This window comes from Xiphophorus hellerii, chromosome 2, assembly GCF_003331165.1.
Source record: "Xiphophorus hellerii strain 12219 chromosome 2, Xiphophorus_hellerii-4.1, whole genome shotgun sequence".
Taxonomy (NCBI): domain Eukaryota; kingdom Metazoa; phylum Chordata; class Actinopteri; order Cyprinodontiformes; family Poeciliidae; genus Xiphophorus; species Xiphophorus hellerii.
The window spans coordinates 18,170,037-18,193,921 of record NC_045673.1 but is presented as its reverse complement, the minus strand read 5'-3'; the positions used below and the strand labels follow the sequence as shown (position 1 = coordinate 18,193,921).

Below are 23,885 nucleotides of genomic sequence, written 5' to 3'. Positions count from 1 at the left end.
TGTTGTACTTTTCACAGTCAAACTATTGTGTCAAGATACTAATGACCCTTCACCCTTCTGTTCCCCCCACACACCTCAGCACAACCCCCGCCCCACTTCACTACAGACCAGGTCAGAGAACAGCTGAGGAAGCTCAAGCCCAGGAAAGCAGCAGGGCCGGACCAGGTGTGTCCAAGGCTGCTGAAGACCTGCGCTACTGAACTGGGAGAGCCACTACAGCGGATCTTCAACCTCAGCCTGCAGCTAAGGGAAGTGCCCACCCTCTGGAAGACATCCTGCATCGTCCCAGTGCCCAAGAAGAACAGGCCCAGCGAGCTGAATGACTTTCGGCCCGTGGCACTTACTTCACACCTGATGAAGACGTTGGAGCGGCTCTTCCTCGGCCTCCTCAGACCCCAGGTGGAACATGCCCAGGATCTCCTGCAATTCGCCTACCAGTCAGATGTTGGTGTGGAGGATGCCATCCTCTACCTGCTGCACCGGGCCCACTCCCACCTGGATAAGGGCAGCGGCACGGTGAGGATCCTTTTTTTGGACTTCTCCAGTGCCTTTAATACAATCCAGCCCCTTCTGCTCCAGGATAAACTAAACAGCATGGGAGTAGACCCGCACCTGGTCACCTGGATCCATAGTTACCTCACCAACAGGCCGCAGTATGTCAGGCTGAAGGACACCGTGTCTGACACTGTGGTCAGCAACACAGGAGCCCCCCAGGGCACAGTGCTGGCCCCTCTTCTCTTCACCCTGTACTCCTCTGACTTCCTCTACAACTCGGAGCTGTGTCACATACAGAAGTATGCTGATGACACAGCCATAGTCGGATGTATCAGGGACGACAGAGAGGAGGAGTATCGCTGTCTGGTGAGGGACTTTGCTCTCTGGTGCCACACAAACCACCTGGAACTCAACACTGCTAAGACGAAGGAGCTGGTTATAGACTTTGGGAGGTCCAGACCAAAGCCAAGACCAGTCGCATTAGAGGGAACTGAGGTTGAGGTCGTGGACTCCTACAAATATCTTGGGCTGTGGCTGGACAGTAAACTGGATTGGTCAAAACACACTAGCCACCTGTATGGGAAAGTGCAGAGCAGGATGTACTTCCTGAGGAGACTGCGGTCCTTTAACATCTGCAGCAAACTGCTCTGGATGTTCTACCAGTCTGTGATTGCCAGTGTCCTCTTCTACATCGTGGTGTGCTGGGGAGGCAGCATATCCAAGAAGGACACGTCCAGACTGGACAAACTGACCAGGCGTGCCGGCTCTGTGGTCGGCATGAAGCTGGACTCTCTGGTGACGGTGGCAGAGGCGAGGACACTGAACAAACTGCTGGACATCATGAACGATAGCAGCCACCCTCTACACGTCGTCATCAGCAGCCAGAGGAGCCGGTTCAGTGACAGACTGCTGCTTCCCAAGTGCCGGACCAATAGATTTAAGAACTCTTTTGTCCCCCATGCCTTCAGACTGTACAATTCCTCATTGGGGGGGGAGGTGACACAGGACAGAGGGTGGAAGGAGTAGTGACCCCTTGTATTTTTCTCCATACTTATCAGGTCAAACCACATAGTGCAATACGATATCACTGGTCAATCTATCCGTCAAATTCTTATATTTTTTTTGTGTTGTATTTATATTTACTTATATTCTTATATTCTATATTCTTATTCCTTGTTTCTTGCATAATTTAAGGTTTTTCTTGCATAATTTAAGGTTTTGGTTACTCACATTTGGTGTGTACCTTAGTATTTAATTTGTATTTTGTATTCTTTTGCACTTTTGCTTACTGTGTGTTAACTTTGTTTTTTGCCTGGGAGCTGCTGGTAACTTCAATTTCCTGAGGGAGTCTTCCCAAAGGATCAATAAAGTACAAGTCTAAGTCTAAGTCTAACAGTCTACTGAACAGAAAGACCCAACAGGGGCCTCACAAATCTCAGTTTTGTTTCCCAAATCAATTGTTAAGTAAGAGATTGGTTATTGAACCTCATGTTAACAGATTATCCTGCTAGTAACTCATTTGATATGAAAATTACAGTAAAGTGGTAGTTACTGTATCACAGTTTAGACCCTAACTTTGAAAGAACTTTCCCTTAGCAAACCACCCAAATCATTTCAATCCATCCAAAATATTTCAACAACTGGTGTAGAAATGCTGTAGATAACAAATGTGAAACAAAGCAAAGCATAGGACCTGTGTCCAGACCTTTTCTGGGCCTGACCTGCCATCCTGTCCCATCCCCCAATCTCCTTCCTCCTAATCCAGCCCTCCTGGGAGGAGTTAGCATGGCCCTGATGGTCAAATTGTGTCTGTTTGCCTTCCTGTCTGTCCATCTGCTAAGCTCCTGCTGTCAGTAAAAGGAGTCAATACTGTAAACGAAGCGGTCTAAAATCTCTTGTAATCCCAGTTTATTTCACTTTTATCCAACAGTTTCAACTTTCCCTGAGGATAGTCCGGTTCTATCTACACCCTTAGCCTCCAATGTGCAGCTCGTTACCACTCACTCCATGGTGATTATTCTCTGTGCTGCAACATGTCCAACTGAGAGGACAGACAAGAACAGCAGAACCTAAAGAGTTTTACAGCAAAGCTAAAAAAAAAAACCAAAAACTTGTATTTTGCTGTATATGTATACTTCATTCACATCCTGAAATACCTTAGTTGAGTTCTCACTGTAATGGGTTGTATTTCATCTTATGAGGGAACAAACAGCATTATCCATTGCTGAAAGTGTTGGTTCCTGCATGAATGCCAACCTGCCCCCCCCCCAAAAAAACCCTACTCATTTTCTATCCCATCAGAAATAAGCAAAAGAAGCAACTGCTCTACGACAGTCTGTTTTATTAAAGGAAGTTTGATGTACAACCCAATTATACCTGAAAGTACTTCAATTTTAAACACAGGATAATCAGATCGATTTTTTTTTTTTAAAAAACAACTGTAAAATAGCTCTTTAACAGAGTACCTGTTTAGAAGCTGTGGCTTAAACACCAGGTTCATAAGTCATTGATCAGCATAGAGCGTTACCATATTTTTATTGGAAATCCGATTCAGTAAAAGAAAGCGTGTTTGGGTACAACATCATTTTTTTCATCTAGAGCCTATGGTGCCCCCAAGGCAAAGCCATTCTCTGTGGAGAGCCACATAACCCATTTAAAAACACTACACAGTGCTGAATACAACCTGAGACAGCAAACCCTACTTGGTGGTTTGCTTTAGTTTAGAGAGCCATAGACATGGGTTTGTAAAGGTTTTTGGGGGCTGCAGGGATGTTCTTGTGATCTTTGCGGCTCCAAAGAAAGGCACAGCAGGGAACTTGAAACCTTGCTTGTGCTCAGCAGAGTTTAGAAAAACTGCAAAAATGCCTGAGCAGCCACAGATGGTGCTGTCAATAACAATTCATTCAACCATGGAAATGATCACTTGTAGACAAACGGCACACCCAGAACCATGCCACCTCTAGGAAGCATACAAGCAGACATAAAAGGAGTGGGTACTAAAAGCAGATGGTAGATGTGTGAATGGACGGTGAGCTGAGCTGCAGAAGGCGTCAGAATTCCATTAGTATTTCAAACTCCATCCCCCATCAACACATCAGAGATGCCTACTGGAGTTTACCATTAAAGCACAAGTACTCAGAGCGAAAGATGCAAAACTATTAAAAATATCTGAAGTAGATATTATTGTTTCATAAATTGGTTGAAGTCAGAAGAATGCAAGAAAAAAAAAAATCTGCATTTGCGACATAATTTCACTTGGCAGATGAAGGTGGCAACAGTTTGCCTAATATTCACATAAACATCTTACAAGTGATACAAGATGCTGAATTAGACTAAATTTCCCTCCTTTATCAATTTTTCATGCCCATACCATCCTGTTGAAGCTTGCATTACATTTGCACATGACAACATCATTCCTTGGTGCAGTTGTTTACATCTCCAAGTTTGTTATGGTACAACTCTATGTAACAAGGCAAGCCGCAGTGAGTGAGAAATGTTTCACCACAAAATGCTACAAAATAAGAGACCAGGCAGAAACCCAGTAATCATAAAGGTAGCCAAAATCTTGCTTGTTGGTGCAGACTCAAATTCAATTTGCATTGCTGATGAAAGAGCTGCCAAATATTGTGGTAAGAGGGGATATGTTAAACTCTGATAAGTTGATTTCTTCATCTTTTTGAGTATTTCGATTGACCTCTGCATGCAACAGAAAGGCAAGACCTGGTAAGGCCTAGTAGCAGAGTGAGGAAGACAAAATGTGTTTAGGGTTTCAGACTAAGAATTGGCTTAGTCTGAAACCTAAACCAATTCTTATGCACATAAATGCATAAGAATGCACTTATGTGCAAGTGCATTCTTATGTACTTGCACTTATGTGATAAGTACTTGCATTCTTGTCACATAAGCAACATCATCAGAACCGTCTTCTTCCATCTCAGAAACTTTGCTTTGCTTTGTCCATCACTCTCTTTCTCTGCATTATAATGTTCACTATGGTTAGATTAACTTGACTAAATAATTTTGTGTATAAATTACATATGTTTGTCTTGCCTGCGACAGACTGCTGACCTGTCCAGGGTGTAACCCGCCTCTCGCCAGAAACGTTCGCTGGAGACAGGCACCAGCACCCCTCCTGACCACTCTAGTGACAAGGGTGTTAGAAAATGAATGGATACAGCTGCTGTGAACTGGTGGTATATACAGTACAGACCAAAAGTTTGGACACACCTTTCTAATTCAATGGGTTTTCTTTATTTTCATGACTATTTATAAGGCAAGAAATCCCACTTATTAACCTGACAGGGCACACCTATGAAGCGAAAACCATTTCAGGTGACTAGCTCTTGAAGCTCATCAAGCAAATGCAGAGTGTGTGCAAAGCAGTAATCACAGCAAAAGGTTGCTACTTTGAAGAAACTAGAATATAAGGGGTATTTTCAGTTGTTTTACACTTTTTTTGTTTAGTGCATATTTCCACATGTGTTATTCATAGTTTTGATGCCTTCAGTGTGAATCTACAATGTCAATAGTCATGAAAATAAAGGAAACTCATTGAATTAAAAGGTGTGTCCAAACTTTTGGTCTGTACTGTATATAAACTGAATGGAATCTTTCAAACATTGCCCACCAACAAAATAGGTGAAAATTCCTAACCTCCTATTTTAGTTTCTCTTCAAAATCAAATCTGTACATTGGATGATATTAAAATCACTTATGTGTACCAATAACAGGGGTGTCAGTACCACAAGTTCCACAGACCGGATACTGTACAGAACATATGTAGTACTGCAAGTACTTATGTGACACGTTCTAGAAACAGGGTCTAGAACACATTTCAAGGAGGTTTTTTTAATAGACTACATACTGAACAGCTCTAAAGAATTGCATTGTTACATAATGTATGCATATATATATATATTTAACAACAAACCACACTCTCCACGGTTGCTTACATTGAAAACTGAAAGCATGTACTTGTTTGAAAAACCAAGGTAAGAGATTTAAGGCTAATAAACTGAAATTAGTTTGTAATTACAAAAAGACACATAGTTTTCTGCCATTCCATAAGTGTTTAATTTACTTTTATTTACGTAAAAACTGTATTTTAAACCAAATAACAGATTCCATCTCAGAGCACTTTTCTCTCTTTAATCCCCCAGTGTGCAAATATGCATGGACTCATCTCCCTGAGCATGCAGGGGGGGAAAGTCTCTGGTTTCAAGCAGCAATGCAGGCAGGTCAGAGGGCAGCCTTTATAATGATCTAAGAGGATGCCTGTCAGTGTCCCAGTATCTCAGTCACAACTCCCAGGTCACAAGCGCCAAGCCACAGCTTGACATGGAGCCAACTCCTTTACCACAGTAAAACACACAAGTGTTGCAGTTACAACATTACAAAAAAAAAAGCTTAAACACACAGAGAATTCAAGGGTAGACATGACCTTTCTATCACTGTCTGTAATGTTTCAAATAAACAAACACTGATATCCACAATGCAAGTTGCACAAACCCAATCGTGGTAGTACATGTTTCTCCAAACCAGACTGCGTCTCGTTTCAGATGGCGGGTCTTGGCAATTTGAAAAACCTAATCACAAATGCCTCAGAGCATTTCAATAAATGGATAATATCCTTCCGAGTCAAAACCAAACTTCCAATTTCCTGTGGGATGTATAAATGGGCTGGTGGAAAGTGTTTGACAAATGTCAGCTGAATGACAAACCAGGCCACAAAACGGTAGTTTCAGCCATTGTAGGAAAGCTTTCAGACAGTCAGTCACCACAGAAAACTACATTATATACCCAACATCTCCTGATTCAATGAGCAATAACTGTGTAGAGCTGCTGTAATGAGAGAAATGGATTCGTATGGTTGTGTAAGAACAGCTCACACAAAAGTTGTAAAAGTACCGAGTACAATTTTAGAAATTGAAACAAAGCATGACTTAATGATCAAATACTGGTTTTGTCTTGTTTCCCTCATTGCTTGTTGTGCGTTCTGAGCAATTCATGTCTGCTCACCAGACTGAATCAGCAATAAAACTTGTGAAAGCCAGAGGCAATTATCATCACTACAAACTCAGAAGCAGAAACAATCACTTACTACTCAAATGAGAAAAAAAAAATCATCAGCTTCATAGTTTGTGAGTTATTTCAGAACAGATCAGGCTCAACTTTGCAGATGATTACTAGAATCAAAGAATGCTAACATTAAAAAGTTTCAAAGATGCAAAAATATTCCATCATCCTATTTCTTCAGTTTACAGAAGACAGCAGCTAAAATATAGGAGTTTAATTTAACTGTGTGAAGTATAAAGTAGTGTAGTGCTGTGTTAATGTTGCTGTGCACTCTGTCAACTGACTGGAAGGTCGCTACTCTTTTACAATAATTTTTCCATATCATTTTAGCTACATATGAACCACCAGAGGATACAACTCTTAAACTATCAGGTTGAAAACTTTTTGAACATATCAGTATAATAACGCAAAAATCAAATACTACCCTGATATCCAGCTGTAGAAGTATTCTGGAAAAAAAAGGTATCTGCATTTTAATAAACAGAAACACTGCTTGGCTCTGACTCAGTTTGGCCCATCAAGCAGCAGCTTTCCTCTGCACCAGGTTGTTTTTCTTTTTTTTATTCATCTTCCCTTTGAGTTCTGCATGACAAGTTAGAAACTACCTCACATCTTGTTGCTCAGTATTCCTCATAATAGTGCATCATCCTCTGTAACAGGTTGAAAGCACTTACTCATACTTACAGCAAAAAGAAAGGGGTCCTGAACATTCTTTGGAAATAAGAGCTCATGCTCAGCCACTTGTAATTTCCCCGTACAGCTCTGGCACCCTTCTTACAACCCACCCCCCTCTTTAAATCTTGCCGACCTCTGCTAACCTCCCTTCTATAACAGCCTTTAAGGTTGGACACATGGGTGTGAATAGGTGGTATTTCAGCATACTAGGGGCACTAAAGAACAGAGCTGGCTGGCCAGGGGCCAAATCCCCATGGTTACCCCAGTGCAGCGACTGCCTCTTTCCTGTGTGTGTCTGCCTGTGACTAAATCACCTCTGCTCTGCATGCATGGGAGACCTGAAGGAGACGAGATGAGTTAGGGTGGCAATCATTACAGAGTCTTGCACACCTCTGAACCACCCCAGTAAATAAGTAGCAGATTTGTGCTTTACAGTGAGAGCTTGCATGGGGTAAAGACAGGGTGTGGAAAAAAGCAAAACCCTAAAGCCAGTAGTTCTTCTTAGGATGAATCCCATATTACCCCTTGACCCTCGCTTTCAGCCGTTCACCGAGGGTAGGGTGTCCCAAGTCAAATGGCTTAGTAGCCTGTACAAGCTAACATTTTACAAGGGCACACATGAAAATAAAGATCTGTGCTTGCAAATACACTCAAAAATATTAATTTAAACGTTATACAAATGAATGGTTCAATGAACTCTGTAATGACTGGTTTGAAGTGTTTCAATATTTTGTTGATTATTATTGTTAATTTAACAAGTGCAAGGAATAGCAGTCAGTGTCAAATACTTTTGCTCCAACAAAAATGATTAGAATAATACCTTTTCTGTATAATTTCAATTCTTCTCAACAAGGGGAAAAGGATTTCTGTTTAAAATATTTCATCAAAACAAAACAAAAAGCAACTATAAAGTCTATGCTGATGATTCCTGATATTTACTAAAATGAAAAAAAAAGTAGCAAGACATCTTTAACATACTTTATCATATTTGCAATATGACTTATCCTGAGTGTACCACAAGTACATGTATTGAAGCTCAGTATTCCAAATTAAATGATCCAAAGATGAAAGAAAAAAGAATAGTGAAACAGTGGGGAGATACAGAATCCAAGATGCATTAGGCCCAGTATGAAGTTTCCACAATCAGTGAAGATTTAGGACCTATGCTAGTTCACAGTTTTATTAAATCCAAAGTTAATAGAGTGATACAACCAGAAATGTAAAGACCTTTCATGCTTGCCTCTGCTAACAAGCTTTATGGAGATGCTGACCTTAGGAGATGGATCCTGACCTCACTACCTGGTTTGATGACCATGGTATCAATCTGCTTGGTTGACCAAGCAACACAACCTGACCTAAACCCCATAAAGAATGTATGGACGAAACACCACATCTTACAGTGTATATGAGCTGAAGACAGCTATTAAACCAACCTGGTCTGGTCTTTCTTAATACGCCAGCGTATCACACACTCAATGCCATCCACCTTTGATCCAGTCATCTATGCAAGGATTCCTGACAAAGTACTGAGCACATTAACTGCAGGCTAACCATTCCTCAATCAAAATATGCATATTTTGTGATCTTATTTAAAATAATTCTGAAAAACCAAGTATTTTGGGTTTAATTAGCAGCATCCAACTGAAAGAACTTGCTCAAATTAATTTAATTTCAATGATATTCAGATTTTTTGAGGGACACCTGTTTCTGTAATTCAACTAGTGGTATCAACCTCTTGAAGGAGTGACATTTTTTTTGTCGAATATTAAATTCCATGTCATAATACAGAGGAACTGATTTTGGTCAGGGAAATTGGATTCAGCAATGAGCAACACTGAGTTTCATTGGTGCAACAATTTATCCCCCTTGCATAATCTCTGTCCTGATGGTGTGATAGAACATGATTTAACAACGCTCTCACATTCAACTGAAAGTAACAGGTTGTTACTTCTGCATACTGAAAGACAACCAGAAGATATGGTATAACAGGATTTTCTTTTCGTGTGAGACCTTATCTTTTCTTTGGAACTGAAACAAATCAAATCTGATACGCACAATCAGAACAGACTTTTTAGCAAACAACATTCTAAATCTAACCCTTACATTTTTATTTTCCCAAGTTGACATGAGCAAAGAAAGGAAGATATTCTGATAACCCCCGCCATCACTGGCTATGACTCATGCAGGTAGTGATGAACCAGCCTGGTCCCAATTAGTCTTTTTTCACTTCCTTACCTTTGACTTGGCTCTCATAGTCTGCGATGATTTCTTTATCCTTTTTGAACCTCGGTGTGGACATTGTTCCCCTCTTCTTGCGCTCGAAGCTCGTTGGAAAGTTCTTGGGAAAACTGTTTGTCAACAACAGAGCGGAATATCCTACAGTAGCGGACGCATCCTGCCCGTGAGGAATGAACGGCAGAGCCAGAGAATCCGCGTCAAGAAAATGACTATGTGAAGATATTTAACTCCAGCAGTGACGTTTGGAGCGAAAAAAAAAAAAACATGAGCTTTTACTACTGCAATGTTCCTCTTCCCTCTGAGGTGGATACAGACAAGAGCCAATGCGCAATCCTCTCCCAACCAATGAATCTCCGAAGCACGGAGCAACAGCAGCGCTGCAGAAAAAAACAAGCAGAAAACAGTCGCGCAAGTTTCACGGGGGTCTCTGTTGGAGAAGTGGCTCCAACAACCCGACGAGGGAAATGCCTCGTAAGTCAACTTTAGTCCGTAGTGCGCGAGCTTTTTTTGGAAATGGTTTCCAGTCTGGGACACGCACACGTTACCCCACCCGCTTGCTTTCCCCACGACGGTTTGTCCACCCCCTCCACCTCCTCTACCTCCAACTCCAACTCCCAGCACGCTCCGAAGCAGACAGGGCAGGCCGAACTGCAGCAGCTGGAGGCAGGCAGGAACACAGAGCAGGAGGGGGGTGGGTGGGATCTGCTCGCTCACTCACTCACACCCAGCCAGTGGATACAAGTGACACTCATGCCTCCCAAGTCAAATAGATTTACGGTGAGATTGTGCAAAGTATTTCATAAAAAAAACAAAAAAAAAAACATTTCTAGAGTTACTGCTTGGATGAAAATATTACACTCATTAAAGGATTAATGAGTAGGATCGAGAGACACTTAATAATGCTTATGAAACACCGCTGTATTCCTTAAATAAATAAAATCTACAGGCTGTCCTAGTGCTGGAGAAGGCCGAGCTTGACAGAAGCCCCAAATTCCTCCTTGGCTTAAGGACATACTGAATCCAATAGATTCTTGTTTAATTTGTTGGATGAAAAGTTGGGCTTTTCCTAGAGTTGAAGCTGAAGTTAAGCTAAACCAGAGCGCCATCTTGAGGCAAATTTGAAGCACAGTTAATAGAGTATGTTAGCAATACTGTTTGTGAAAAAAGAACAGGGTAGAGAGCTTTATCGATTAAATTTCAATGGCCAAACCCGCTGCATCTAAACCTCAGATAACAAGAGCGATGCAAAGCCCTCGTGAATCATGTCTCCTATGTTTGGGAATCCCATGGAAGAGTCTGGCTTGGTAGTTGCCAGGAGGATGGCACTTGCCTGACAACACTGTCAACTTTAAAGTTTGGTACAGAGGGACCAAAGACAATAATAATAAATATTATGCTCCCAACTATGGAAGTTGTTGAAGTTTGGCTACTTCCTGCTCCAACAATGACTGCACACCGGTGCATGAATCAATGTCATAAAAGACATGGATGAGCAAGTCTGGTGTTGATATAAATATGCACTTTAATATTTTGGCTGTATGCGTTAAGTAAAACCATCAATCAATCAATCAATCAATCAATCTTCTTTTATACAACACTCCACTTTATTAATTGCACCATTTTATAAAGTTCATGCAGAGCAGAGCTAAAATAAATAGAAAACTCAAACCTCAAAATATTAACAGTTGAAACATCTAAAAAAACAATTTTTAAGCTTCTCATAATAAAAAATGAACTGTATTTAAAGTTTTTTTTCCCCACACAAAATCTAAATGCATATTAATGTTTTTTTCACACATAATATTTAGTAGATTTCAAAAATCACAGTTTCCAGTGCATAAGAAACAAAACAATATTTAAAATAAAAAATAGGGACTCTGAAATGCAAAGGCAGTTTACAATTTGTGATTTCTAAATGCCTGTACATTCCACAGCTGTAAACATCTCAATAAAAATGTACAGAATTGATACTAATAACAGCAAGTTTACAATTTGACAACAGAAATGTTTGTTTTTTGTTTTTTTTTCCAAGACCAGCCTCAGAGAGTACATCACTGCACATCACCAAGTTCACTATGTAAGTAGTACACCACTTTTTTGCCACAAACAGCATAAATAAACCAATTTATTGTTAACCATGTTAAGATTTAAAAGCACCAGTCAGACAGTTTTGAAGAAATTCTCTTCAATGACCTCAGTGAACCTCTCCTTCATCTGCTGACGAAAACCAGAGTACCACTCAAGCAGCCTCCTCCTCCGGTCCACCCTTTGCTCCTGACTTATTCCTCTCTCCCTCTCCAAGATGGCTGGCAGTTCCCTCCAGTCGCTGACGAAGATGAAGGGCGCCCCTGCTGCTTTGAGGAGACGTAGCGGGGAGCTGGGACCTGCAGCGCAGTTGCCAGGAGTGAGAACGTCCTCCACCACAGGCACTGAGCCGTAGGAACACGCCTCATAGATGCGGTAGCACTCTGTGTTGATCCCCACTGGGCAGAGAGTGAGCTCGCTCTGAGCCAGAGCTGTCTGATAGCGCCTCAGACTTTCAGTTGTTTCCTGGGGAACCCACCTAATGCAAGAAAGGATTTTTTTTTTTTTTTTTTAAATCAGTACAACAGATTACATCATCAAAATGTGCACAAATCACCTGGAAAAGTTAGGCAAATATAATTTTGCAAATTACAACAAAACTGACAATCTTGTGATTTTAAATGTTTTCATTTGAGAGGCTTTAAATCCTAAATAAGCAGAGGGATTTTCAGTGGATTTCAACACTGAAATATACCGCATAGAAAAGTGAAGGTAAAAACTTTAACATCACTTTAATATGGCAAGCTCCAAGCACCACAAGCCAACAAATAAAGAAATAAGTGATAGGATAAATATAAATAGATGCTCATTTAATAAAATTGAATTCAAATTTATTAGGTGGTAAAAATCATAGGGTGTTGATTCTAAAGGCCTCAGTAGTTATTAAAGCTTCTTAAAAGCTTTAAGATTGTACACCTTCTGACAATATTAGTATTTTTAACATGCAAGTAATATGGTCTTTACAAGGTCCTGCTATTATTTAAGTCTAACAATTAATTTTAAAAAACACGCACCACAACTTCCATTGGAGAACAAAAGCAAGGAGGAAGCTAAAATGAAAAACTTTGAGAAAATGAAGTGAATTCTAAAAGTCTAAGAGACAGAAAATATGTGAAACCATGGAAGATAGAAGGGGGTACTTTTACTTTATCAAGCTTGCTGACATCATCGAGATATATGTCCTTCTCAGCAGTCCACGTTCTTACTCCATTTAATACAAAATTAACATTTTCTTTCCCCAAACTATGCATTTCTCATGTTTTCTAATTGAATGTGTCGAGTTGTTTGCAGATTGTTTCATTCTGCTTTTAATCTCTAGAGTGCCCTTGGACTTATGGGCTCAGTCAAGTTGGGGCGGATTATATATTTCTTCTAAGCCTTGATATAAAGCCACAAAGCAGAGGCATCTATAGTACAAGCAATAAAGTGATAAAAACAGTTCTAGTTTGTTCATCTATAAAAAATAAATCAAGACCTACTTTTCCCTGGCAGTGGTGAGGCATTCCTTATCTAGGCCAGACTGTTTCAGCACATTCATCAGTACTTCCCTGGAGGAATTTTTATAAACAGTACCCAGGAAGTTGCAGAGGTATGGCCGATTAGAAGTAATCAGCTGTGCATTAGGCCTGATCATAGGAAACTCTCTGTATCTGCACAGAGACAAAAAGACAACAGCAGCAGAATTATTACACAATTATGTTCAGTTAGAGAAGACAGGCTCACATAACTGGATGTGCCATAGTAAGGTCTTTGCATATGTGTTAGATTAAAAAGAAATGGCATACGTGGCAACACCGAGGGGCCACTGGAAGACGTCCTTGTCATTGACCCACGGGCTGTCGTAGATCAGGAACAACAGATCCACAAATCCGCCGTTTCTCTTTAAGTGTGGGGCGATCCAGTCGTTGTTGCATTGCTCATTGCCCAGCAGGACCACGGCCACATGGGACACGGTATTAGACTGAACCAGGGCTTGAACATGCTCTAGCCACCTCGTCGAGTAAGAAACTTTCTGCTGTTCGCGACCGTTGAGAACCAAAACCAGGCTGTTCATTTCCAGGGGAACGTGTCCCTGAACCACTGCTGGGCCGGTGTAGAAACTGAACACAGAAAAAGTTGGTTAGTAACGAAAACGAGTTCATCGGTTTTCTTTTATCTTCCAGTGGCCAAGACATGAAGTGAAGTAAGTCAATACTAAAAATCTAATCAGTGAGTTTTACCTGAAATCAACTTTTCCAGACTGAAGCTCCCCTTCCCTCCACTGTGCCACCTTGTCAGTTGGGTTAAGGGGTCCTTCTAAAATATGTTCCCAAAGGTACAGCCCTGAGGAAAATGTAATGCAACATATTTTTTTTTTACAGTTAAAGCTTACCTTTCGAGCAAATACACCATCATTAATTTGGTACTCAACTAAAAGCTGTAAAGACTATGGATATTTATGACAAATAATAATGTATCCAAAAGAAAATCTAAGATAATTCTTCTACTAAAAATATTGAATATGATAAAAAAAAACACCATTAGGTAAAAATTATTTATTGTGGTCCTGTCTTATTTTGGAGAACTAATGTAGACCAAAATATAACAAACATTGGGTGGTGTGGAAACAGAGACTAACTATAATTTGTTTGTTGGAATTCAATGTTGATAGGCATATTGTAAGTAATTTATAATAATATTATGTCATTTGAAACATAACATTCAAATGACATAATTAAATTGAATGATTGCATGTACTTTTCCAATGTGTGTTTGAGCTGTATATGTTTGTGTAGCAAACAATATGAGAATTAATCAGAACAAAATAATTGAACTTTTTCAAAAGCCGCGCTGTTTAAACTTTGTTCATTTTTCCAGAATGTACAATAGAAGTTTTTGCATGTTCTGTTATATTATGTATGACGCCTTAACTTTGTTTGTGTGACCAAAAACTATTTGGGATTTTTTTTTATTTTGCAGCGCTTACAGGTTTTTATACCCAGAACAACAAAGTGAGTACAGAACCACAACACCTGAACATTTGATCAGTATGAGCAAAGCATAACAGAATCTAAGTTTTAAATTTTAACTTTGGACCTATTCAAACTTTAATCAAAAGAATACAATTTTAGCTTCAAAACTATTAACCATCAAAAACAAACCATTGAGTCTAACAGGTTTATAATAGATTACTTACAATAGTGATCAAAGATATGAGCAGCCAATTATAGTTAACACTCACAGCAATTAAAACATCATATTACCCTTAAAAAAAATCTACAGCTGTGATCAGATGGCATCCATCCATGACAGTCATGAATATCATGTTAATTCTAGGATATATTTAAAATGCATTTTAAGTATTCTTTTTGCCAATGAAATTATCAACATAAAGCTTCAAAGATTTTTAAAAACAAAAACTGAGTGTACAAGTTGATATTTATTCACACAAGTTCAAAAGTATTCTCCCAGCCCCAATTATAGTAGGTCAGGTTGCGACTCAAACTTCTGGCATAATTATGGCTGAATATTTAACAAAGTTCTGACTTCTACTAGAGTTCATTCAAACTGGTTGGTGTCCTGTCGCAGAAGTGACTTTTAATTTTATCGCAATAATGCCTGGCTGTTAGTATAATAGTTTTCAGATCTGTTTCAAGTCAAACAGCTAAAACTCCGTCTCACCTGAGCAGATTTATTTTTTTTTACTCAGAGACATTCGGTTTGTTCATCTGTGCAACAGCAACCTTTGACATTGAAGCCATTCTTTCTCAGTTGGCAATCTCTCAATAAATGGGTCATTTATACTATAAGGTGACCTACCGATGGCAGCTTTCCCCCAGATTTGAACCTTGAATCTTTTGGGCTTGCTCCTGTCGATTCGAGCCATGTACTGTTTGAAGGCCTTTCTCTTCTTGTTCAGAGCAGAGTTGTACTCCACCTCTTCGTCCTCCCACGGATTCCACTCATCTGCAACAAACGGGGCTCCATCTCTCACACCACCTAGAAGCAAGACATGGTTTCATTCTGTTAACTATACACCATATTTTTTTGGAAGCATTTCCTACAGCTCAGACAAAAATAATGGCTGTTCTTTTTCATTTATTTATTTTTTGTTGAAGTTACCCGCTGGTGCGTTGCTCTCTTTCTTCACCACCCTGTGAACGCGGGAGATTACTTTATTGCTGAAGAACACATTATAAGCGGCATACAGCGAAAATGCCACATATGCAAAAATAATAAGAAGAAACAGCTTTCTTTTTGGTATTTTCATTTTCTTCTCTTAGCTCAGGTTACCATTGTGCGGCTAATCTCCGTATATTTTGTTCCGAGGACCCTTGTTTACATCACAAGGACCCCTGCTTACAACTGACTTACAAATTGCCTGAGCTAAATACGTGTTTTAATCTAGACTAATCCAAATAAAGGCATCACTACATTTTGTTTTGGTTGTGCAGGTATATTTTAAAATATGTATTTTTTTTGATAAAGTCATTTGTTATGGGTGAAAGAGCAAGATTGGTAAAATACGAAACCGCACCGTTACATAGACGGGAGTATTTCTGGAAAAGGCAGATCAGAATAGTCCGCTCAAGCTACACGCAAGGTCGCGTCCCCAGCTGTGGGGTTGAGGTGTTTTTATTATTTGGACAGAGATGATGTCCACTGTTATTCGCCCGGGGGTCTTTTCCCTCTACTATCAAGTAACCAAACACGGTGTTAAAAGCCTGGTGTTCCCTGGAGCCAAGGAGCTGCTGCCTGCTGCTGGTAAAGACGAATAGAGACACTGGCCACCGGCGTTACTTAGTTTTGTGACGTATCTCAAAAGCTTCAGAAACTTTTCTCATTTCCTTATATATTGTGTAGTTAGTATCCCTGTAGAAAATGGAGACCTATTTCTTGTGAGTTAATGTAACTCTAATTTACAATGCTCCAAAACAAGTGAATACAGCTACCAGAATGTAGGTGTGATTTTGGAAAGTACAATTATATGAGCTGATTGAACATAAAAGACATGAAAAGAAAGTTTAAAAATATATATATATATATTGCCTGAAATAATGACAGTTCTTTCATTTTTAGTATATTATGTTTTTATATTAGAAACATTGAAAATTCTCTAAATATTTACGTTAGGCTTTACAGTTACAACCGCACTAATAATAATAATAATAATAATAATAATAATAATAATAATAATAACTACAAACACAAGAAGAAAACTTAAGATTTTGTGTACTTGGTAAAAGCCCAAACTTCTCTGTCTTTCAGAAAATACACCATTTTAAATCATGTGTAAAACATAAAAAATGTTCCACTCCGATAACGTGAAATCAACAGATTTAACAAGTTTTGATTTGTTCCTCTTGACCTTAAACTAACTATGCTGCTACGCAGAAAAATATTTTTAAAAATTTTATTATATATCTTTGATCCGTTAACTTTATTGTACCTGATTTTTAACAGTGCCTTATAAAACTATTCATACTGCATTATTTATTTTTCGCATTTTGTCAACCATAATCTTCATTGCTTTTATTAGGCATTATTTTGATCCAGAGTAATGCTTAATTGTGAAGTGAACGGAAACTCATTCATGATTTAAAATTTTGTAAAAATAAAAAAATAATATGTGGTGTGCAGCATACTCAGGAAAAACTGCTGAAAGGACCGGTAGTTATCCACAACACCTTAATGGAGGAATGTTTTAGGAATAAAGTCATGGCTAAAAGAAAACCACAAGAATTCCAATTTACACTTTGTAATATGCCATGTAGGTGGCACAGCAAGTACTTAGAAAAAGTGGTAGGAAAGTTAACACTGCACATCACCCTGCACATACCACCCCCACTGTGAAGCATGGTATCAGCAGCATCCTGTTGTGGGAATGCACTAATTTAGCCAGAGTCAGAGTTAATGGAAACTGGCTTGGAGCTAAATACAGGGACCAAAGAAAACCTGTTAGAGGCTGCAAAGGACTTGAGACTGGAGAGGAAGTTCACCTTCATTTCTTGACATCCCTAAACACAAACCCAGAGCTATAATGGAATTGTTTATGTCAAAGGATACTCACATGTTAGTAGTAAATGTAAAGACTTTTCATCCATTTGACAATCTAAACTTGTAAATTATCAAATCCAATCTGACTGCCAGAAGAAAAGTAATCTAATTTCTAAAAACAAGATAATACAATATTTATAAATCTTTATTGCTGAAAATAAGCAAATTTACTGAAAATTTGCTTAAAACCATCATTATACTAAAAGCACTTCATGATGCTTTTAGTATCATGAAGTAGCTAAATTGACTTGACCTGGCTTTGTCTGCAGCTCCTTTTTAAGTATTTTGATTTTTGTCCAGCTCCAGCAGGAACCCGCCTTGCCCACACAGACATCAAGATTCCTGACTTCTCTGACTATCGCCTGACCCGAGGTTTTAAATCCCCAGAAGTCCTCACAGGAGAGCAGTGAGGCCAGGAGGACCTTTTCCTATCTGGTGACCGGAGTTACCACTGTAATCAGCGTGTATGCAGCCAAAACTGCTGGTCACCCAATTTATCTCCTCCATGAGCGCCTCAGCGGACGTTCTGGCCTTATCCAAGATTGAGATCAAGCTGGGTGACATCCCAGAAGGCAAAAACATGACCTTCAAGTGGAGAGGGAAGCCCCTATTCGTCCGTCATCGCACCGAGAAGGAAATCGCGGCAAAGGCAGATGTGAATCTTGGAGAGCTGCGCGACCCCCAGCACGACAAGGATAGAGTGCTCAACCCCAAGTGGGTCATCGTTCTCGGAGTGTGCACCCACCTGGGCTGTGTGCCCATTGCTAATGCAGGAGAATATGGGGGCTACTACTGTCCTTGCCATGGTTCACACTACTGACGCTTCTGGAAGAATTAGGAAGGGACCTGCTCCCCTTAACCTTGAGGTTCCCTACTACGAGTTTCCGGATGAAGAGACAGTTATCGTGGGATAAATACAGGAGATCTTTAAACTCCTCCCTCTAATTTAAATTTAATATGTTAGTTGAAGGGGACCTAAATGTAAGTTTGCTAATAGTTATTTGCAAAGGCACCATTATGTCTTAAGTGAGTCTTCACTTTCTCACTCATCATGATTTGTTTCAAATATTGCCTCTGCAGTAATAAAGTACTTTAACCATGTAATACTGTCATTTGTCAATGCTTTTAGTATCTGTAATAACACTTTAAGGTTTCATTGACCCACAGAGAGCAGGAAAACAGGGCCTAGTTTTCCTGCAGAAACGGGTTATAACAGGAGAATAAGTATAGAAGAGGCAGATTTGAAACAAAAGTAGAATTAATAACATTTAAGAATATTCTTAAAACACCAATGTGAAAACAATTAGCCAAGGGTTTTTGAAAACACTCATTTATTAAACAGGCAGGACCATTAGGACAGAGCTGGTCATTTCACCCCTCTACTATCTCATAAACCCTCCTTTAAACAGTTTCAGGTATTTTTATACGTAAATTAAAGAATATTAGTTAAATCTTCATAAATGAATATTAAGAAGTGACTTTATTACTCCAATTAAGGCAATCTAATTCATTACACAGTTATGTATTTCAAGGATGTTTCTGTTATTTACAAGATTTATGGCTTATAGCAATAAAAACCTAACTTGAATATCTCAGAAAGTCACACCATGGCTCTTTTTGCATGAATCACTGCTGTCGTCTCATCTACCTCTCCATAAAACTCTATAGGTTATCTATATCTTTAGATCAACCAATCTTTTTGACCATTAAACTCAGTGACATCACGGTTATTAAACCAGGTATTGCTACTTCTGGCAGTGTCGGCATCTCTGTGAAGCTTGTCAGCAGAAGGCAGCAAAAAGTGCTCCAAAACTTGATGGCTGCAATGACTTTAGACTTGATCAAATCCAGTAGATGCTTCTGGTGGTGTTTCTTAAGCAGAAGCTCAACACAAGGAAAACAATAGTTTTCAAGACAAGAATATTTTTCCTTGTGTTAAAGCAATAGTTTTTCCTTCAACTACATGCTCCACTCCAGCTGGTGACCACACCTAGTTTGGACTTCTTTAAATTGCCCCAAACTCTCAAATTGGCTGTACTTTACAATCCTATTAAGATTCTACTAATCTCTGTTGCTTGTGCACCTTTATCTACGTCTTTGCCTTCCACTCAATTTTTGAATTAATTTAAGTGGAAACTAGAAATCCAAATTCTCAGATTCTGTAAGAGACATCTTGTTGTCTACGAGCCTTGTGAAGGGATATCAGTGGCTGTCGAATCCAGGCTTTTTTCTGTAATTTTGTAGTCCACATCATTTCTGCATTAAAAATTATTTTAAACCGGTCCTATTTTTTTGTTCCAATTTCCTCAGAAATGAAATTCTAGATTTTCACCCATAATCAAAAAACAACTGAAAACACTTGAAATACATCATCTTGTGTGTGCTTTGTAATGAATATTCATTACCTTTTTAATTGCAATCCATATGCCTTTCAATAATATTGTGATATATTGGGATGCACCTGACAATATAATCTTGAGATATGAGCATTTCTATGATTAACTCCATGATTTAGAAAAACTATTAACTACCAAGGAAAAAAATATGAGTGAACTGGTTAAACACATGGGTATATAGTGATGTTTCCCATTATCATGTCCGTCAGGCCATAATTTCCCCATTACATTTAAAGCCAGACTGGTCTCTTCAGTGCAGGCAAAGGCATAATAAATAATTCCTTCAAGTAAAAACTGTAGATTTTTTTTTGCCCCAAAACATACAGCACATTTTTATAACAAAGTGCTAACTGGTTTATTACTGACAAATGATGATTGTGTTGGCACTGCTGTATTTTTACATTCTTAGCAACAGTTCACATTTTTTCTTCATGGTACTATTCCTCTGAGCCTGTAAGACTTTGGGTCAGCCCATTCAGTTTTTAGATGGACACTAATCCACATAGTGCACCTCAGCCTGGAGCTCCTTAGAGATGTACCCGATAAGAGCCGCTGTGACCTGCTGCTTCAGGATGGAGTTGCCCATCACCAGAGCAGTTAACTGAGCCAGGTCGGTCCACTGAATATCTCCCAGGATCCCCATGAGATCATCATACAGCTTCTGCTGCTGCTGAGGGCTGAGCTCCATTATGATCTGTGGAAGCGGCCTGAACTGCCCACTGGTCAGCCAGCAGCCAAGGAGACCACCCACTGCACCACCTAGATGGAAGAAAGGGTTTCTAATTCTGCTGTGGAGGAACGGTGCGGCGCAAAGGTTCATAAGCAAGTCTAAGCCTTACCCACAGCAATACCGAGGGGACCCCCCATCAAGCCTCCAGCGAAAGCGAGTCCACCTGCAGCTGCTGCTCCCTTCGCAGAACCTTTTACAGTGGACTTGATCTGCTGATTGGCAGACAGCTCACAGCACAACTTCATCACATCGTCAATTCGATGGCCCATTCTGTGGATCACAAGTGCAAAGTTCGGTTAAACACCATATACGTCTGTATGTACCTTACAAAGTACCTAAAATACAAATAATCTCAAGTTAGCATCATAGATTGAACGTGTGTTGGATGTTTTATTTACACAAAGAATGAAACATTGATTTAAAAAAAATAAAAAATAAAAAAAACATAACATAAACCAGGATTTTTGAATCCTCAAGAGTTTAAAGCTAATCCACGGTAATAAAACAATTAACAACAAACCACCTGGTAAAAAAATTAACACAAAGTACTAACAAGCAACATATCACGACAAAAGGCTGCTGTTTAGTAAATTTGTCTCCTTTTTCAGTCATTTTGCTGTAGAAAAAAACTTTAAAAGTCATTAGAATTTTTTTTAAATTATTTATTACTTTAACCTGGTCCTGTCAACAGCAACAATAACAATTATATTAATATTTGTTAATATTACGACTACTAATATTGTTGTTGTTACAACCGTGTTTTTTGTGTAATGTTAATTCAATAATTATTTTACAAATTAAAAGTTTGCAACAACAAAAAAGACGTGTTTAAGTAACTGTAATATTTACAGAAACCTGTAAATACCGAACACACTCCGAGTCCGTATGGTAAACAACTACAAGTTAATGTTAACAGGTCAACATTTATACATCAGAGAAGCATAATAAGGTAAAAGCTAACGCGCTATCAATCGCTCCATGAATTACATCAGATCGTCGAGAGACACAGACAGCAGCAAAAACCTTAGTGAAGATTTATATCTTACCTTACTGTGGAAATAAGTTGTTATTTATGTATTCACAGCTTATTTTTCAGTGTTTTTAACTGGATCAAGCTTTCTGTTTAAACATGATTCTTGAGCTTTCGCATGCTGTTTGCATGCCGCAAAGCCTGCTGGGGGAAATTTTATGCTACGTTCAAGAAAATCCGTCAGCTCTCCTGTGTCGCTCTTTGAACTCGGTTGTTCGTGTTAAAAAGTCAATTTGACAAATAACAGGGTTCAGCTCATACTTTAAATATTTAACTGCCTGTGGTTTCTGTTGACCTTGAACTGACTGCCTAAAACCAACTGGTTGTCAGACAAATTCTGGGGTTTATAATGCGTCTCTGCTTATTTCAAAACCCAAATAAGCAACTTCACGTTCAAAAACAAGTCCAAAAAAAGCGCAACCCGCAACTTGCAAGTGACTTTAAAAAACAAGCCCAAAACTGCTTATAATAACCGGACTTGGCGACCGAAACTCAAAATAGTGTTTTTCCAGCAACAAAATGCGCATCGCTCTCCTCCCTCCATTGTTTACAAGTCTATCACGGCGATCAGCTGCTGCTATCGCATACGGTAGAGTAGTGACAACGTGTTCACCGGATTGCTCAGGTCACTGTACACCTCAAATGATAGGATACACTTAATATACAAAAGCACCAGACTGAAGACTTTATTCATCCAGGTTTTGGTAGAAAGAGAAACAAATCATGGAAATGGATTTGAGGACGGGAAGGCGATAACAGGACAGGAGCAGGTTCCAAGTCAAACCGTTTAACGACTCAAGAATGAAATACCTTTTCAAAAACTCACTTTTAAATATTACTTAAGCAGCAAAATACCTGCAGGATTCCTTGAGGAAAACTGCTGAGAAAGTTTAAAGTTTCAAGTGGAGAACAATCAGGAAGCGTCACCTGGGAAAGCTTTCAGGGTTTCCTCCAGAAAACCTGCTGAGCCCGGTGGAAGAGCTGCTGGGATCGTCCATCAGCGGTCTGCTGTGTGTTTGGGTTAAAAAAATGCCAAGTTACAGAAAGTCTGAGGTGCAGAATCAGGCATCAAAACTCAGAAATAACAGCGTGTGAAGCCAACGGGCAGCTGATGGGACAGCACAATTAGTTCAGAAATCCTCAGTCAGTTCAATGCCTCAACTATAAACCTTTAGCTTAATTTGTCTTTGCTATCACTGGTGTAGAAAAATCTCTATTTAAAATAACAATCCATAGCCTGGTGGGGAAAAAAATAAAGCCTGGTGGCCCGCTAGGCTGATAAAACACTGGGAGAAACTCTGACTTCTGCCTACAGCTCTGGTTGTAAGCGGGAACCCTGTCTATATCGCCATGTCTAAAAAGAAATATTTCTAAGCGATCTTTGGGCTGCTCTTGGTCCAATCCCTCATCTAGGACCAGTTTGCTCCATCAGACCCGACCCAAATAGTGGCATAGAGCCTCCAACAGCCCTAGGATCATTAGGACACGCAAACCCCTCCACCATGATAAGATGGCAGCCCACGGAGGGGAAAAAACAAAGCCAGAAACAGTTCCCTTCTCTGAACTGAACTGATCTGGAGAGAGGCCAGAAGGTGCACTCTGGTGTTTCTAACTAAACAGTTAGTTTAGTTAGAAACAAAACCTTTTCTAACTAAAACGTTTAGTTAGAAGCTAAGCTTTTTCTTTTCTCAGTTATTTTTTTCTCCACAGAGGCTACACCTGGTCTGGTGTTGATTAAGCTGTGGTTGCTTCCTGGAAAAGGGCATTGGCTGACATGATGCTGCCAACATCTAACATTTCTCCCTCTCCTTTTCATTTCCACAAACAGAAAGTTCTCCTGATCAGTTGACCTGTTGTTGTCTCTGTTGTTTCTTCTCTCAGCTCCAGTCAGTCATGGCAGATGGCTGCTGGTACTGAGCCCAGTTCTGGTTCTGCTGTTGGTTTGTTCCTGTTAGAGGGGAGTTCTTCCTCTCCACTGTCACAACATACATGCTCTGTATCAGGAACTGCTGTAAAGTCAACAATTCAACACAAGCGATTTGCTGTCGCCCCCTGCTGGTCAGGTTGAGTGAATGCTGTACGTAACAACTCCATACAATCTGCTGGGTTTCATTTGGTACAAAAT

The 23,885-nt window shown here is 39.6% G+C and overlaps 4 protein-coding genes across 7 annotated transcripts in view; 1 reads left to right on the top strand and 3 right to left on the bottom strand.

Annotated features, from left to right (window-relative positions):
• srgap1a (SLIT-ROBO Rho GTPase activating protein 1a) overlaps positions 1-10,082 on the bottom strand; it is a 91,222-nt gene extending 81,140 nt beyond the window's left edge. For 3 of the 4 annotated variants that reach the window (XM_032586025.1, XM_032586051.1, XM_032586043.1), the window contains exon 1: positions 9,481-10,082. In XM_032586025.1, coding sequence (XP_032441916.1) covers positions 9,481-9,544 — 64 coding nt within the window. In that variant the 5' untranslated portion in view covers positions 9,545-10,082. The remainder of the gene's footprint in view (positions 1-9,480) is intronic. The other variant, XM_032586033.1, reaches the window with a different exon arrangement.
• Positions 10,083-11,065: 983 nt separating this feature from the next.
• rxylt1 (ribitol xylosyltransferase 1) lies at positions 11,066-15,895 on the bottom strand. The gene is made up of 6 exons (XM_032586074.1): positions 15,670-15,895; positions 15,367-15,546; positions 13,788-13,890; positions 13,353-13,667; positions 13,047-13,217; positions 11,066-12,046 (listed from the first exon to the last, which is right to left on the bottom strand). Exons 1-6 carry the CDS (start codon positions 15,815-15,817, stop codon positions 11,644-11,646), a joined length of 1,320 nt encoding a protein of 439 aa, XP_032441965.1. The 5' UTR covers positions 15,818-15,895; the 3' UTR covers positions 11,066-11,643.
• Positions 15,896-16,005: 110 nt separating this feature from the next.
• LOC116734593 (cytochrome b-c1 complex subunit Rieske, mitochondrial-like) lies at positions 16,006-18,708 on the top strand. Its single transcript, XM_032586086.1, is given in 5 exon segments — positions 16,006-16,311; positions 17,905-17,969; positions 17,971-18,084; positions 18,086-18,421; positions 18,423-18,708. Coding segments are annotated over 5 exon segments (723 nt in total). The 5' UTR covers positions 16,006-16,199; the 3' UTR covers positions 18,519-18,708.
• Positions 18,709-18,917: 209 nt separating this feature from the next.
• LOC116734637 (protein C19orf12 homolog) lies at positions 18,918-21,927 on the bottom strand. Its single transcript, XM_032586134.1, has 3 exons — positions 21,777-21,927; positions 20,840-21,000; positions 18,918-20,759 (listed from the first exon to the last, which is right to left on the bottom strand). Exons 2-3 carry the CDS (start codon positions 20,997-20,999, stop codon positions 20,494-20,496), a joined length of 426 nt encoding a protein of 141 aa, XP_032442025.1. The 5' UTR covers position 21,000; positions 21,777-21,927; the 3' UTR covers positions 18,918-20,493.
• Positions 21,928-23,885: the final 1,958 nt, after the last annotated feature.

What these genes read in the sequence shown, in the direction of transcription:
- rxylt1 (XM_032586074.1), bottom strand. Translation starts at nt 15,817, where the DNA reads ATGAAAATACCAAAAAGAAAGCTGTTTCTTCTTATTATTTTTGCATAT. An exon ending in CTGGGGGAAAGCTGCCATCG is followed by an intron (nt 13,891 to 15,366) that starts GTAGGTCACCTT and finishes CATTTTCCTCAG; the next exon opens with GGCTGTACCTTTGGGAACAT. An exon ending in TCTGGAAAAGTTGATTTCAG is followed by an intron (nt 13,668 to 13,787) that starts GTAAAACTCACT and finishes TTCTGTGTTCAG; the next exon opens with TTTCTACACCGGCCCAGCAG.
- LOC116734637 (XM_032586134.1), bottom strand. Translation starts at nt 20,999, where the DNA reads ATGGGCCATCGAATTGACGATGTGATGAAGTTGTGCTGTGAGCTGTCT. An exon ending in TCCCCTCGGTATTGCTGTGG is followed by an intron (nt 20,760 to 20,839) that starts GTAAGGCTTAGA and finishes TCTTCCATCTAG; the next exon opens with GTGGTGCAGTGGGTGGTCTC.